Raw genomic sequence first — 17,277 nt, 5'->3', positions numbered from 1 at the left:
TGAGGACTTCTATTCCACCTGCTGAATAGAAGGTTATCTTTGTTATCAGGTCTGCCCAAGCTTATGAGCAAATCTGACAACTACAATTTCATTTTTTAAGAAAAAGAAAAAGTCCATGTTTCTGGTAATGGCTGCTTTACTCATTTTTTATTCATATGACAAGAAAAGTTGTTCAGAATACAAATGCATGTAACTGATATGAGAGGCATATGTGCTTGTAAAGGTCAAGAAAACATCTGAGGAGTCTCTGCTGCCTGGATCCCACTGTGTGGTGAACCAAAAGACTTTTCCTGACTGCTCTTCTCTTGGATCACCATCTTAACAATTTTTGTACAAATATCTCAGCTTCCTTTTAATGCTCTTTTGGAAAACAGAAATGTTTGAGAATCTATTGAAAGCTGTGGACCTTGTCCTAGAAATCACACACACACACTAACACATGCACATAAACACGCACTCTTACATATAACTTCAAAAAATTAATAGATCTATTAGAATCCATACATAGAACCTCCTCAGTTAAGGGAGGAGGACCTAAAGTTAGGAACTTCTTATCCAGAAGGAAAAAAAAATAGCTAACTTAATATTTACTGAGTACTTACTATATGCCTGGCACTATTCTGAGTCACATTTTCTCAATTAATCATAACAACTCCGTGGGGTAGGTAGTATGGTTCTCTATTTTAGTCACTGGCAGAGAACGTTACTTGCTCCAGGTCAACCAGCCAGTAAGTGACAGAACCAGGGTTCAAACCCTGGCCTTGGAACCCCTCCCCTTAGCTACTAAGTCACAGCTTGGAAATGAAACAAATGAAAGTAATTTTTTGAAATTATATATGATTTCATAGACCATGATCACAGCATCTTTCTTCTTCTGGGAGCGGGGTGTGGGGGGGGGTATGCGGCTAATTTGCCTCTAGTGAGAAAACAGGGATGATGTGACACTGGTTGGAGGGGGAAATGCTTGGCTAAGTATCTCATGCCCACTACTAACTATTGTTCATGGCACCACACAAAAGCCAGTCAGGCCCTCTACTTAGCTTCCAAAGAATAGGTCTGTGGCACTGACATTGGCCCTGGATCTCTGAGTTTTTGATCCAGTAGTTGAGATTAGTTCCAGTCACAAAATTAAATATGTGTAGGGGCCAGGAAAGTTATGCAAATATGAGAGACAGGCCACTATAAGGCAGTAGGGGGTGGTGGCCACCATGACCAACTGAAGAGCACATGTCCTGTCTCAAGACATCCAAATTTAACAAAAACAAACCCCATGAGGGCCAAACAAAAGACATATTCTGCCTGTGGACCACCAGTTTGTGACCTCTGAATGGACTGTTTCCTTCCCACTCTCCAGGTATTTCCAAGTCAGGAGTCAGGGATGCAGGGAATGCAGTCTGTGAGCAGGGGACAGAAGCGAGCCCATGTGACAATCAATATTATGATTTCCATTTCAGCAGACCATGCCTTTACGTGCAAACCACCTGAGCAGTGAGCCACTAGCAGAAAGGAGGAAACATCAGGCAGTAAGTGATAGCACACATCACATACCTCATACATAGGGAGCATTCAAGGTCAGATGCGTCAAAAGATGCAAGTGGAACACTGACAGCAGGTTCTGGCCCCTGATCAATGGGGTGATCTGTGATTTAGAACACAGTAAGTCAGAGCTGGACCAACTTTGGTTTCACAGACAGTACTTCTGAGGCAAAAGAACACAATTCATTTTCCAGTTTGCTACTCTCGCCACCTCCCAGAGAGTTGATTTAGGCATTGAAAATGAGGTGCCCTGAAGTAGGCTCTCAGAGGTTTCCAGCAGCCCCCACAGAAAAAGAAGTGCAAGTCAGGGAATGTCCAGGAGCCCCAGAAGCTTCATTTGAATGCAACAGGCACCTCATTCAATAGCAGTAGTAGTTGCAGCAGCAGCAGCAAGTCCATGGACTGAGCCAGGTCCTCAAAGCTGAGACTGAATCTTGGCACTGCCAACTTCTCTTGGAAAGATACCAAGCTGCAGCTGCTGCTTCTCAGATGCCTACCTATGGGAGCATGATGGGAATGTGCAGGGCGAGGCCTGACCACACTTTCCTCATCCTACATTCCCGGAACAGAGATGGGGGTAGGGAGAAGTTGGCTTGGAAGGAAGTGACACTGTCATGGGCATGGGATGTCATTACTTGACACTTTACTTGACCTTATGCCTTGGCTGTCCATTATAACTATTATTGAGTGCTCACAGTGTGCTAGGCACTGGGTGTGATCTCATAGAAAACTCACAGCAAGCCCTGAGACCATACAGATGGTAAGTGCCAGAGTTGGGCCACACACCCAGAGCCTGAGGAGCACCCAGATGGAAGGCAAGTAACTTACATACATTGGTGAGCCCAGGCACCTCCTCCAAGCTACTTTCTCACTGGGTAGATCGGTACCTTGTTTGGAAGCTTTATTAGGAATCTCCATGTCTTCTTGGGGTTCAACTTGGCAATATTTCCTTTTCTTTTCCTGGCATTTGCCAGTCTTGATGGAGGCAGCTTCTGGAGAGGCAGCATCCCCCTCCTGCTCTTCTTCTTTCTGGTCTTTCACATCGTCCACCTTTACTTTAGAGGGACTCATCAGGCTGTTGTCATCTCCCTGAGTTGCTGCTTCCTCCTGGCTAGAACAATGCGGGAGCTCCGGATTTTCCTGGATGAAGAAAGAGCCAAATACCAAAATCTACTTAGAATCAATATTGTCCTGTGATCTTCCTACCAAGAGAGGACAAAGAGAAAACTACATAGTCCTGATCCCCACCCCTGATCACTCAGTGGACACATAGCTCAACTAGGAGGCAGTCATAAGGCATATTTCCCAATTCCTGTCCACACAGCATCTGCAACAAAGGCATGCTCAACTTGGGTGGAGTTAGGGAACTTCCCTAGGCAAGGAAAGAAAGGCGTGGAGGGGGAGAGGCTCCTTGGTCAGTGGTAAAGGGGAGAAATACAAGGGATAGCACCAATTCCCCCTCCTATCCAAATCATTTTCCAGTAACCACTTTAGGGAAACCAAGGCACGCAGTGAAAGTAGATCCTGTCACTGAGTACTTCTTCTCACCCTCACTGCCATTCATAGCTACTTGAAATCCCCAAACTCCATCTCCAAAAGGATTTTTGGTAAGGCTTTGGCACAGGTCTCTTCTTAGGCCTGCCAAGCCACCTCATGCTCCTGAGCTATATGTTATACTGGTCAAATGAACAAGGGGCAAGCTCTTTGTTTTACTAGATTTAGGGTGAAAAATCTGAAAAAGAGAAAAAATCATTTGGCAAAACAATCAATAGTGTCTCTAGCCTTTTAAAGTATTTTTGTCCAGGAGAGGGACATTTGAAAATGAACCTAGAAATAAATCCAATGACAATAAGTTTATGCAGATTTACCTGGAGAACCCCTCTCTAATCTAAATCCATAGTCCACAAGTCAAAATGTTCACCTTGTTTCCCCTCCAACTCCTACCAAAAAAATATATTGGTAGACAGATGAAAAAGGGGAAGACAGCTGGAAAACAATGAGGGGAGGAGAAAAGGGGTGTGGGTTTTCCTCAGTCTCTAATCTGGAGAGTTCAGGTTTTTTCTAGTACTATAGCAATACTACAATCTCGACCTTCCATGAGCCCAAGGCATGGTCCACACAGGAGTACACTGCTTTGCAAAGCAAAGTTTGGGTGGAAATCCAATTACTGTTCCCCAGCTGGCTCACATTGGAAAGCCGGGCTGCTATTTTTCCTCATTTCGGATTGAGCTGCAATTAGAAGTTACTCCAGGCCATTTGGTTCAGTATTAGCATTCCCAATCATGTAATAATGATCTGAAACAATTTTTAAAATGCACTAGGGGTTCTTTGATTTTTAAGCTGGGCACACCTACATCTGATTCCTTCTCCAGAGCAGGGAGAGAAGCTGGGAAAACATGAGAGCCCAGAGCTTACATACAGGGGAAGAATATTAGGCACAAAAGGAGGGGAAACTGCTCCCCAAAGGTTCCCAGATAGTCAGTGCTCAACTCTGCCTTCGAGTCTGCACTTCTGAGCCCCAGCTTCTGCCCATTTACTCTCTGCTGGGAAAGCCAGGGCCTGGAACCCATGTCTCTGTTTTCTGTTCCCTTGTTTTCAAGGAAAGGCACAAATACCTGTCTTTCTCCCATGAACTTCAACTCGACACTCTTCCCAAATCTCTTTCCTCTTCTCTGCTACAAATATGCATTGGAAGCCCATCCATATCTGCATGCCAGCTTATGTGTTAGGCATAGTGCAGGAATATGAAATTACCTCCATTTGGGGATCAAATGGAGTTCTTTGCACAAGGATCTCGGCTGGTGCTCAAAGACCAGCAGCTTGAACAAACAAAAAGCAGGAAAGGAGGGGCTGTCAGGCCCTCTTCCCAGGCTCCGCCCCAAAGTCCATAAACCCACCCCAATTGTATGGCTCCAGGGGAAGTGGACCAACTCCTTTCTAGTTCTATGAAATCTCTCTCTCAGCTATAACTAAAAACAAATGTAATAAATAAATAAAGTCTGGGACCACGCCTGAAATTCCCGGCTGTATCTTTAGGAAGTAACCTTCCTAGCAAAGAATACAGCCACTAGACTCCAATTCTTCTTTCTCAGGAACCAAGTAGGGGAGGTAGGGCTCACTCCCCATGTTTGCCACAAAACAGCCAAACGAAGCATCACGAGCGAGCTAGGTGAGTTGAGTTTTACCTGTGACAACTTTGGTAGATTATGGCTGGTGCCTTCAGTAGCCATTGACTCTACGTGTTCCTTTAATCTAGGGTGAGGTGCCAACAGCTTCAGGATATCAGGAGAATGTTCCTGAGAATCCCCCGGGACTGATGGTGAAAAGAAACTAAGGAGAAGCTGTGACATAAAACAGAAGACTTCACTACTTAAGTTTCTACAGGTGCTCAGGTGAAGGGAAAGGGGCAGGAGGGGTCAGGGGCACAACTTGCAGGGCAAAACTCTAGGGAGGAAGCCTTGGACCAGCATCTCCTGACACACCAGGGCAGGGGTCCTCACTTCAGAGTGCATCAGAATCACCTGGGGAGCTTATAAAAAATCTGGGTTCGTAGTTCCCATTCCCATCTCCCCCAGGTCAGAAGTGTGGCCCTGGAATCTGGATTTTGAGAAGGCACTACAGATGCCTCTGTTACCTAGCCAAGATTAAGAGCCACCACTCTGGTGCTACTAATCCATGGAAGTATCTACAGTGGGACTTAAAAACCCATCTAGGAGACAGAGAGGTGAAGTCAGGAGAGAAACTTCAACTGGGGAACCTGGAGTCATATCCATAACACCCCAGTGGGTAGGAGTCTACAAATATCTCCTAGATTCCTTGCTGTTTCTTTTCTCTGCCTACCCATTTTGCTTCCTCTTCCCCCTCCCCCCCCCCCCCACCATCACCCCTGGATCTTTAATCCCTTCAGAGCTAAGGACCTGAGCAGTGAAGTGTTAGGAAAAGCAGAACCCAAACTTCCTCCCTCTTCTCCCAGCCTCTCCTCCCCCATCCTGGCCTTCACTTTCCAGATAATGTCAGGTTAAGTCCAAGTAGTGGGGGCAGGCAGGTTCCAGTCTATTGCTGGTTTCCCTTGCATTTGGATAAGGTGGGAAGGTAGAATGAGAACCAGGAGGGACTGAGAGTCAAAGATATGTGTTCTAGTGCAAGCTGTACTATTAACTGCCCACATTCTTGCTTCAATTCTCCCCTGTGCCAGTAGGAATTATGCATGTGTGTGTAACATGTAACACAAGGAGGGCAGGTCACTTGGCTTCTAAAACATACTCAAATGTTTACTACCTAACAGCCCCTGAAGTGTGTGGAGACCCATTAAAGGATGCTCCACCCCGTTGTTCAGGGTATTAATTGATCAAAGGAATTTGACAGAACAGCAAACTCCACTTTGATTTATTCTCTTGTTGGTCGCCAGCAGTTTCTTCATGATGTTCCTTCAGATGCCAGTACTTGCCATGTAGCCAAACCCTGCTCAGCCTTCAAAGCTCAGCTCAAGTGCTGCCTTCCCTCACTAGTCCAGTCTCCCTGATCTCTCCTGCACTTTCATGTTCTCTACTGTACCACAATACAGCGTCTTAAACTACACCATCTTATGTTACCCTGGACTTGTGTCACAGATGTAAGTCTTTCTCTCCAGCCAAATGGCTGGCTTCTGGAAGGCACATAACAAATGCCCAACAAATAGCCATAATACTGGAAGGAATTGAATTAAGACATTTATCTATCCCAGGGTCCAGGGAGAGGCCTAGCATTCAGGTCCAAGTCCTCAGACAGATCCCTATGTTTTCTTTTAGCTCTAGTAAACCCACTTCCCAGATATAAGTTGGCAGAGGAATGAGATGGGATGGTATTCACAGTGCCCAGGGCCTTAAATACCAGCTTTCAGAGGTCGCTCCTCCATAGGAGCCAAAGTTGGCCCTCAGAAGCCCTATTGAGTGGCCCAACGGGACCAACCCACTTCTGAAGGAATCTCCCTGGAATTCTCCGAAAAAGAGCATGATGCTCTTTGGTGGCAGCCACACAGCCTCCCAAGGTACAAGGATGAAAGGGCAGAGGGTGGCAGGAGGCTGAGGGGAGAAATCAAAGGAGATAAGGCAGAAATAATAGAAGCACTTCCCTTCTTCGCTTTATTACTTCAGATCTCTCTCTAGACCTTCTCAGTGGCTTTGCAAAACAAAAGCTGGGGTCACCTCTCAGTGAGGATAATCATTCCACATGAATGAAAGTCAATTCCACTTCTGTGTCGGCCTTAGAAAGGCCCAAATGGGTCAAGAAGGAAAAAAAACAAGAGAGAGAGAATCTGAGGTGAAAACAAACATGAAAAAGAAATCCAGGTGTGTGAGCTCTAAGGTGGCTTATTAATGTTAAGTGAACCCGGATCATCTCTGTCAAATCTTTAGGCCTGAAACTGGAACAATCCAGTAAGTAAGCACAGCTGAGGACCCTCATCACTGGCATACACTCGCCTGTGTTGTCTGGCATTCACATCAACAAACACAAGACAGTAAGTTCCTTGAGGACTGAAGCTTATACTTATGCCTCTGTGGGTCTCCAGAGCTTCACACAATGCCTCACCTCATCCCATTAGGCAGTTGTGGACATGACACCAGCTGGTCTATAAAAGAGGCTGGAGAGAGAGGTCAGCCCAACTGATGGTACCAGAACCTCTCAGGACAAATGGGAAATGGACAAACAGCAGTAAAGAAACCACTTGCCCTTGGACCTGAGACCTGCCTCTGTCGGTCTTTGCACACTCTGTCCCCACAGTCAGGTTTCTTCTAACTGACTTTGTCCATCCAAGAACTAGATAGTTCCATTGCTACTCTTGACCCAGCCCCACTCGTGAGTGCTGAGACTCCGGACATGTCCTACTGAGACAGCAGGAGGATGGCGGAGCAGCTAAGAGGGCAGGCTTTGAAACAGACAGAGTTGGGTCTGAATGCTTCCCCACAAATTACTAGCTGCGTGACCCTGGGAAAGTCACCAAGCCTCAGCTTTATCTGACTCATCTGTAACATGGTACAAATAACTGTACCTACCCACATAGGGATGTTGTGGAAATTAAATTATATCTTCCACATAAAGCGCCTAACAGTGCCTGGTGCACAGGAAATGCTCAAGAAAGGTTAGCTGCTATTATTATTATTATTATTATTATTATTATTATTATTATTATTATTATTATTCAGACCAGGAACTACACTAAGATTCTGGGAAGGATCTACAGCTTGAAGCAATTCTCCAAGACCTGAGCTCTTCTCAAGAAAAACTTGTCTACATACCCAAACCAGGTCAAATAACTTCCCAGAAAGGAAAGCCTCTGTGAGAGGCAGAAAATCCAGAACCCAGCTTCCCCTAGTTCATCAATTTTACTAAAGATTCCTTTCTGGAGCCTTCAGAAAGCAGTCCTATATCTTGCTCACTTTCTTCATCCACTGCTCTGCCGAGCCGCACTGGGAAAGAAGTGGGGCCTGGTGATGAATAGGGGCACGGCACAAGGAGAGCACAGACAACCAGACTGTCAGCATCCAACTTCCAGGCCAATTAACCAGACACCAGGAGAGTAAACTTCAAAACAATAAACAGCAAAGTCTATGATTTGAGGATGCTTGAGCCTTGACCTGTGCTCTCAGTATTTCATGTAATTTTTTTTTTTTTTGTAACAACCACATTCTTCTGGTACCCAAGAGTGGAATCACTGTATGGATTATATTACAATGTCTCTGACTTGCATTGGTAAGTCTGTGTATTTTATTTCTAACAAAGGAGCTGAAGGTTGGAGTTCTGCATATGGCAGGGGAGACGGCGACCACCAGCATCCCTTCCCAGGATCTGGCTGCCCTGTGTGGCTGATGAAATTGTGACTCAGCCAAAGAAAAGTCAGATAACTGCAAGCAGCCCCTCACCCCAGATCTCTCATCAATAGCTAGAATCTCCTTGGTGAGCCTTGATCCCCATGCTAACTTGTTTGAGTGTTGTTTTTTATCCCACTGACAATCCAGACCCTGACTCAAAGAAGCAAGAACATTCCTCACACCAGAAAAACGGGGTATCTGGTCAATCAGTTGGCACTCGGGGTCTACCTCCTGTCCCCTTAACCCAGGGAACCACCCACAGAGGACCCCAAAAGCCAGGAAGGGCAGTACCCTCACTCCCCTCCCTAGAGAAAGCAGAGAGGTATGGGTCCATCAGGCAGCTGGACCTGATGTCATTTCAACTCACCCTTTGAGCTTCAGATCGTGCTCTCTTGTTCTTTCCATCGAGGGATACACAATAGAGAAACTCCCTTAGTGCCTCCTCCACCTTGCCTAGGGTGGCTAAGGCTTGGGCTTTTCTGAAGTGTGCCTAGAAGAAAACACCAGCATGAGATTCCATCATATTCACCTTATTAATGTTGCCACTATTAACAACAATATCTAAATACTTACTGAGAATTCACTATTACGTGAAGAGTTTTAAAAGGACTCTCTTATCTTCAGCCCTATAATGTAGGCAACTGTTCTGAATCCCATTTTAAAGAAGATAAAACTGAGACCCAGAAAAGTAACTTGCCCAAAGTAACACAACTGGTAAACTGTGGAATCAGGGTTTGTCTGGAACTAATATCAAAGTCCATATTCTTAGTCACTGCACCATGCTACCTCCCCCTGCCCCATCGTTGCATGGAGGTTATCACCAAATGTAGCAAGAACCCCCATTTGACCATATACTAACCAGCTCTCAGGGCCCACCCAGATATGCCTTCCCTTGAACTTGTCTGTCAAGCAGAGACCTAGTTTATAGTGGCGGCTTGAGTGAACTAGACTTACTGATCATTTTTTGGAAAAGGCCCAATAGACGGGACATGACCTGTCCAAGACCTCAAAGGTAGCTAGTGGCAAAACTGGAACTAGAAATGTAGTCTTAGGACTCCCAGCATATTCTTCCCCACAAAGCAGACCACCCTTCAGATGGCTAACCAGGGGCTGATCACATGCTTTTGCTCCTGGGGGCTCAGCTCACTTCTGCTCCCTCACCACATTGTTAAAAAGTATAAGGAAGTTTTAGGGCTTCTCGGGGTCCAAGCCCAAGTGCCCTGGGGGAGATGCTCTAGGAAGAGCAGAGGTGTATTCTGGGGAAGAGGTAAGAAGAAGAAAAGAGGAGAGAGGGCTGCTCTCTCTTTGTGCCTTGGGAAAAGTAGCCACTTGAAACTTGGAGGGCATCTCTTGAGTCACCTAGGCCACCCCATCCGGGGCCTGTTCCTGGCTCCCTTGCCTCCATGGCTGACACTATGTCTAACTTAGTGAATGAAATGATCCAGATTACAGCTGCTGGGCACTCCCCTGCCTCCCTTTCCAACATGCCTCTGCAGGTCCCGGAGCCTTCAGCCTCTGGCCTGGCTACAGGGGCTGGTCTGGAGCTGCCTTCTTGAGCGGAGGCCCCTGCTCCAAACCTCTTGGGGAATTCTTCCCATGTCCCCACCTCCTTCTGGAGCCCAATCTTAGCTGTTATGTGAATGCTGACAGCCTCCCTTGCTGCTTCTCACAGCAGTGTTTACCAGGGGCCTTCTGGAGAAAGGGGCTTGTGTAACACTGCGAGGCAGTGAGAGAGGATGAGTGTTGGGAGACTAGAGGGGCTTCTGGGATCCCACTAACTATATCAAGTAGCAGTCTATACACTCCACCTGCTCAGGGCAGCCAGATCAACCCACTGAGAGCTGTATCACCTGCAGGGCACGTTGAGCACCCCTAAGCCCTGGCTGGATGGCTAGAATAGGGCTGTGAGGTGAACCTCCTCCCTCAAGGCATTTCACATAGAAATGGCGGGAAATATGCAAATCAGGGTGTGAGGTGGTTTTGAATTATATGCATCAGTTCAAGTCTTCTCTCAATCCCCAAGACGACAGAGTTCTCTCATCACTGCCCCCACCTTATCCAACCACTACGGGGAAATGAAACTCCTGTTTAATATTCTTCCTTCACTGGGGAAGTCACTTTTCCCATTTCATCCAAAATGCTCCACTGTTTCTCAGTCCTGCTTCTCACAGCACTATCAAGGCCGTAGGCCCTAGGCCCTAGGCTTAGGATAGGAGTGGAAAAAGTTATGAAAGAAAGTCCTCTTACCCCCAGGCAGCTCCCTGACTTGCACTACTATGAGACCTGAAATGCCCCCACTGAAGCTACTTTGGGTTAAGACATTGGTGACTTTCATTAAACAGTAAATGTGTTCCTTGGGAAGGAGAACATACTGATTCATTATCACCCATGCAAACCTTCTCATGAAAGAACACATAAGATTCACCCTGACATTAATGACAGAGTGTACAGGTCCACAATGCTTTATCTGAAGTTCCAGATCCAGAAAAATTCTGATCATCCAATATTTTCATAAGCTTGACATCAAAATTTATTAGGTAGCAAAACCTGACCTAAACTGATATAAAGTGTTTTAAAGTATTCGTCCCACTTAATGTAAATTTTCATGTAATTTGCTGCAGAAATACTGTGTTTGATTATGGGGTGCTGTCCAGAGCTCACTGGGAGTATTACCTAACATATGGTCTTTCTAAAATTAGAAACATTCTGGGTTCTGAACACATCTGGCCCCATGGGATTCAGATAAGGGATCAGGGACCTGGACTTAGATTACTTGGTTTTCCAAGGAAGGCATCCTGGGGTTGTATAGAGAGAGCACTATATCCAGACCCAGCAAGCTTTTTAGTTTGCAGAATGTTCTCTGGGCCATGCTTACCTTTGATTCTCACCACATTCCTGTGAGGTAATCAAGGACATTCGGGGTTCAGAGAGTGAAGTCACTTCCCCACGGTCACTTAGCTTGCAAGTAGCAGAGCCCAGACTTAAATCTAATCTTCTAAACAAAATATTGACATGTGGCTGAGGGCCAGTCCTCAGGCCAGGCAGAGATGCAGAAAGTGACACTTTGCATCTTGGCATCCTGAGAGATGCCTACCCTATCTTTCTTCCCACCACTCCTATGTGATCTAGATGTTTGGGGATACCGGCAGGCCAAGTGACTATATTAAGGACTTGAAATGGCACAATCATTGTGTTAGTGTGAGGACCTTTTCAAAGAAAGCTGCCTAAGGTCCCGAGAAGCCTGGCTATCAGTAGCAGGTCAGGAGGGCCAGACCAGCAATACTTCTCTCACCCTCCTCTTTCTACTGTCCCTGCAAAATGATGATGATGATGACAGAAAACACTTCAATAATGCTACATGACAGGCACTATTCTAAGCCTCTTACATATACTAGCTCATGTAATCTTCACAACAACCCTATTTAGGAGGTGCTTTGAATATCCCCAATTTAAAGATTAGGAGATGAGGCACAGGGAGGTGAAGTAATTTGCCCAAGGCCACACAGCTAGTAAGAATAGCAGAGCTGGGACATAAATCCAGGCAGTCTGGCTTCCAAATCCATATTCTGGAGACTCACAAAGCCCAGGCTGCTCTGCAGGTCATCAGTTGAAGATCCTCCTCCCCCATTACCTGTTGCAAACTTGGGTGTTGATTCAACATGTGGAGACTCCAGCCCACCCCTTCCTGTGCACTCCACTCAGGGCACCCTCAGATCTAGTTCCCTTGCAGACCTGATTCACCCTTTGCCAATGGACACCGACTTCTGTGCAAAGCCTTCTCCCTGCTTTGCTTGAGCTCTAGTGCCCCTACCACCAGGGAGGCAGTCAATTCCTTCCTGTCAATTCCTGTCCACAGTACAACCCCTTCCCATCTCTCCAATCCCACACTCACCTTAAAACCCATTGGACGGAGCTTACATGCTATTTCTGCATCATGCAGCGCATCCTCATGAGACTCCAAGGTGAAATAAATTTGAGACCGGTTGCTATAAAGCAAGTGGTCATTTGGAGCTGCCAAAACGAGAAAAGCAAAAACAAAAATAAAAACCCGTCAGGACTTTTCTATTGGAGAGCCCAAGGGTTAGGCTACATTTCCAGTCCTAATATTGCCTTGCCTTCCACACCTCTAGCCACTCTGGATCTGAGTTTCCCCAACTGCAAAGAAGAAATTTTGCTCCCTCTCTCAAGCACTTCTTTAGAGACCCTGTGGTATCCGTGGTTCATTAGAGACTTTGACATAAAGGAAACCATGGCAGCCTGCTTCATGCTACACAGGGCTAGCACTTGGCAGCCTGGCTTGAGTGAGGTATCACCAACAAGGGAAGAGGCCAGAGAGGAAGGAGGGGGAAGTAGCCAGATGTTACCCCTATCCTGACGACCAGGAAGACAGCCAAGTTAGTCTTCTAGGTGGGAATGACTGGTGACATTAGCAACATCTTTGTTACAAAGCCCAGCACATATGAAGCTTCCCTGAAGAAAATGCAAATGCACTTACAAGGTCCCATCCTCTCATTACAGATGGCCAAATGTGAATGAACCTGAACAAGGCATCTGGTGAGAAGGTGAGGCTGGCTCTCACCTATGCTCTGAATCATTAGATGCCAGGGCTGGACAGGCCTTTAGAGATCATCTCCCTCAACCAACCCATTCTTCAGCTGGGTAAAATCAAGCCCAGAGAGGGGAAGGCATCTGCTTAAGGTCACACAGCTAGCTGGTCAGAGTCATTGATAACTGTTTAGACTTTGAAGCTGGGGTGGGGGCCAGATTAATTTTTCTAAAGGTGGATACAGTACTTAAAATAATGAGACATTGGTCATCTTCCAGAACAAGGATACTCTCTGTTGGGGAGGCCCTTTTCCTCTTAGAAGGGTGAAGCTGGTCTTGACAGATTTCCCCCTGACTGCTCTGAAGGGATTAACAAAGGTGCAAATAAGAACCTCCAGGAAAAAGTGGTGGCAGCAACTGGGGAGCAGGGGGAGGGCAGGGAGGGGCTTTACTGGCCCTTGGTGTATGGCCGAAAGGAACGGAATCTTTTTTGGAGATCTGTACTTAAATGGCCTACACCCGTTTCATATTGCCCAGCTCTTTGCCAACGACTGGGCTCCAACTTCTTTTGCGGCAACAGATTTTGATGGTTTCTTTTTTTCTCAGGGGTGTGCTGAGGGCTTGCTTGGGTGCCGGTTACTTGCTTTTAAGACATTACCAAAGAGTTTACAGTCCCTTCTGTCCCTTCTTTTATGCAGCACATGCCAGCCGGGTGGCAGCTCACAGTCTGCCTTGCGTGAGCACAGACGGGGTGTGTGTGGGGAGAGCCCCTCTCCCCCATCTCCCAGCCTTGCCCCGTCAGCCCTCGTTCCTCCCCTTGCCCCATCACCTGCTGCAAGCTTGGGTGGAGATTCAACACGTGGAGCTTCCAGCCCACCCCCTCCTCCACCCATCACAGTCGGGCCCGGGACACCCTCAGATCCCAGAGCCCTTGTCTGCCCAGCCCCGCTGCACCGTCCCCGGCACGCTTCGCCAGACACCGCGCCCTGCCGGCCGAGCTCCTGGCAGCCAGCCCGAGCTGGGCACTACCGGCCGGCGGTGCGGTGGCCACTTCCTGGGTCCTGGCGTGGGAGGTCGGGGAGAGCGGCTCCCTGAAGGAACTCGGGTGCCCGAGTCCAGCCGGAGGGGTGGGGTTGCCCCTGTCGCTCTCGAAGCTGCAAAGCCCACCCAACCCTCCTCAGGCAGCATCGGAAAGCAGGAAAGAGGCGTGCCCCGTTCGCCAGCAGCCCGCGCTCCCCGGGGATTCCCGAGCCGTTGCCCGGCCCGGCCCCCCGCTGGGCTGGCGGGTTTAAAGGGTTTGAGGCGAGGGCGCAGGCTGCGGGCTGGCGCGGGGGAGGGGGCATCTATTTCAGCCGAAGACCGTGTGATAGGAAGCGGTGACAATGAGTCACAGGGCAGCGGGGCGCGAGCGCTCCCCCTCCCCCCGCACACGCTGGCGGGATGGTTCCGAGGCGAGCGTGGCCCACTTTGGTTAGCTCAGCCGTTACACAATCCCGCCCGCCCGCGCGGAGGAGGGGCCGGCCGGCCCGGGCCGCTCGCCGCCCTTATGCAACCAGTGCTCTCCTGACCTAATTCCACGCCGGACCCACCCCACCGGGAGCCGCGGCCCCGGAAGGGACAACTCCCGGAGGCGGGAGCGGCGGACGCAGGCGCCGAGCGGACATCTCGGGCTGGCAAGTGCCCGGAGGAGCGGGCGCGAGTGAGGGAAGGGTGCGAAGTTCCTCTCCTGGCAGGGAAGGTGCGGGCAGGTGGAAGAGGGGGCCAGAGAAACAGAGATGGTGACCCCGAGCGAGACCAAAACAGAGTGACAGAGATGCAAAGAGACGGAGAAAAAGAGAAACAGGGTGACACAGAAACAGACTGAGAGACACGGAAACGCAAAAGCGAACAGTAGACGCAGAAAAAGACAAAAAGCAACTGAGACAGAGAGAGCGAAAGAAAGCTAAAGCGGTGCAGACAGACACAAAGTCAGGGGCCTCGCCCCAGAAATGCCCTCCCCCATCCCGGCCACGGTCCACCCTCCGTCCCCGCGCCCTCCTCCTCGGCCCCAGTCCATCCCCCATCCCTCTGCTGGGTTCATTCTCCCCTCCCCCTCGCCCCGGCCCCTCGGCGCGGTGGGCTCACCCAGCTTAACCGCCTCATTGTACTTGAGCAGCGCCGCCTCCACCTGGCGCTCGCGGTACAGCCGGTTGCCCTCGTGCCGGAGTTGCGACGCCCGCGCTGGGCCCGGGAACAACTTGCCGAGGAGGCCGCTAAGCACCACGTTGACCCGCAGCGGCGGTGGCGCCTGCTGCGCAGCCCGCCGGGTCCCGCGCGCCCGCCCCGGGGCCACCATCAGCGTCGAGAGCTTGACCCCACACAGCGCACAGCGCCGGTCGGCAGCCCGCCCACGCTCTAGACACAGTTTACAAAAGGTGTGGCCGCACGACAAGGACACGGGGTCTGATAGAAATCCATGACACTTCCGGCACTTAAAGCCGTCCCACACCTCGGTGGCCGCGGCCGCGGCCGCCCCTGCCTCTTCCGCCGCCACCGCGCAGCTGGCAGAGCTGTCCCCGTCCGGGGGCGCCGGCGCCAGCGCCTCCCCTTGTGGGACGTTCTCCGCCAGGCAGCGCACCAGCTGCTCCAGCTGTTCGGCCACCAGCTGCTGCCGCTCTGAGAGCTGTCTGTACACTTCGAGGGCTTCCCGGAGGCGCCCCCCAGACGCCAAGGCGTCGGCCTGCGTGAGCAGGACTTTGCACTCCGGCACCGGGGTTCTCGGAAGCTGCTCTTGCTCCGGCTCTCGCGTCGGTAGTGGTGCGGTGCCCTCTGTAGACGCCTCCGGGTGGCGGCCGGTGTCTACGCGGGCCGCTGATGCCGCCCGCTCCGCCGGCTCTGCCAGCTCTAAGTTGTTGCTGCCGAGCTGGGCGGGCAAGCTCAGCATCTGTTCGGCCTGAAACGAATCCATATGGACAGGGACACGTGCGGGGAATGGGCGTCTAGGGACCGGGGACACGGAGCATGGAGGGGCGGCTGGAGGGAATCCGGGCTGCCACGGCCGCCGTGCCGCCGCGCGCCGGGCCCTGCCGCGCCTCCGCGAGCTCCATGCCGGCCGCCCCGCGCCGCCTAATAACTGTCTTGTCTCAGCGGAGTGTTATATAAAAGGGCACCACGTGACGCGCCGCCACGCTGCTCATTGGCCGGCGGCGGGGAAATTGTTACAAAACCACACAGTTTTGTAACAGGGTTGCGCTTGCTTCTCTTGGCTTCGCATTTCTTGGCTTCTTTTTGAGGTTGTTTGTGTTTACACTCCGCCTTATTCCCCCCCCTCACAACTTGGTTCCTTTTCGGAAGCGAGGGGGAGGGGACCCAACGTCTTCTCTCGGGCGTCTGTCTCCAAACCCCACCCCATCCCACCGCCAAACCCGCAAGCAAACAGGTCCCCTCTGCCAGCCGCTCGCTGGCGTGCCCCCGCCCCGCCCCTCCCTGGAGACGCCGGTACCTCGAGGCGCGCTGTCCTCCGGGTCTTCTGGAACGCCGAAGAAGGCTCTCCCTCTTGGGGGCCACGGCCGCTGTCTGCAAAGGGAAGCGGGTTGGGAGGGGTACCCGCTAAGATCCCCATTCGGGTCCGCGCCCGAGAGCCCTGGGAGCCCCGGCCCGGCTCCCGACTTCCCCGGGGAGCCCCCCAAGGGTGGTGAGTGCGGTTTTCCGTGGGCGCTTGCTCTTCTGTGCCGGGAGCCACTAGGAGCAGCGGGTCCGGCGGGCGCAGAAGTTGGGCAGCGCTCGCCGGCCAGTGAGGGAGTAGCGGAAAAGATGCGCTTGCCGGCTCGGCCCCACGGGGAGGCGCCCCTCCTGCCCCCGTCCTCACCTTTCTCTCCCCCAAGGCCGGAACCAGCCGCGGGCGGGCGGCGGGCGCCTCGCTGGAGACGCACCCGGCCCAGGGAGCCACCGGCCGGATGTAAGCGACCCCAAGACTCGGCCTGCTGGGGTCAGTGGGTACTCCGGGGGCGTGGGGAAATGGCAGGCGGGAGACCCCAGCCGAGAGCGGTACTCCAGAGAAAGTCTGCGAATCCTAGCACAGTCCAGCGGCTGGTCAATCCTCCAGGTTCGCCGCTCCTGAGCGCCAAATTCTGACATTGTCGTGTAACAATGGGGGGTTGCGCGGGAGGGGTGCGGCTGGGCACAAGCCGCGGAGTCTGGCTCACAGTGGCTAGGAGGTCTCGAGGGTGCCCCACAAACTTCCAGAAGGCCAGACTGGTGGCCAACCGCACATGCTCTTTTGTCTCCCTCTCACACACATTTCAGACAGGAGCCACACGCACAAATGAGCAGACAGGCTTAGAGAAAAGAATAACGCATTTTGCGCCTT

General features: G+C 50.7%; 1 protein-coding gene across 2 annotated transcripts in view; it reads right to left on the bottom strand.

Moving 5' to 3' along the window:
• The window catches only part of LONRF3 (LON peptidase N-terminal domain and ring finger 3), a 37,698-nt gene extending 21,675 nt beyond the window's left edge, over positions 1-16,023 (bottom strand). The window contains exons 1-6 of one of the 2 annotated variants that reach the window (XM_063084370.1): positions 15,054-16,023; positions 12,277-12,395; positions 8,752-8,874; positions 4,722-4,877; positions 2,424-2,676; positions 1,549-1,639 (exon numbers count right to left, since the gene is read on the bottom strand). In XM_063084370.1, the coding sequence (XP_062940440.1) occupies positions 1,549-1,639; positions 2,424-2,676; positions 4,722-4,877; positions 8,752-8,874; positions 12,277-12,395; positions 15,054-15,876 (1,565 nt within the window). In that variant the 5' untranslated portion in view covers positions 15,877-16,023. The remainder of the gene's footprint in view (positions 1-1,548; positions 1,640-2,423; positions 2,677-4,721; positions 4,878-8,751; positions 8,875-12,276; positions 12,396-15,053) is intronic. The other variant, XM_063084371.1, reaches the window with a different exon arrangement.
• Between the last annotated feature and the right edge of the window lie 1,254 nt (positions 16,024-17,277).

This window comes from Cynocephalus volans, chromosome X (assembly GCF_027409185.1).
Source record: "Cynocephalus volans isolate mCynVol1 chromosome X, mCynVol1.pri, whole genome shotgun sequence".
Taxonomy (NCBI): domain Eukaryota; kingdom Metazoa; phylum Chordata; class Mammalia; order Dermoptera; family Cynocephalidae; genus Cynocephalus; species Cynocephalus volans.
Note: the sequence above shows the minus strand (reverse complement) of the source record. Positions and strands in the feature narration are given on the sequence as shown.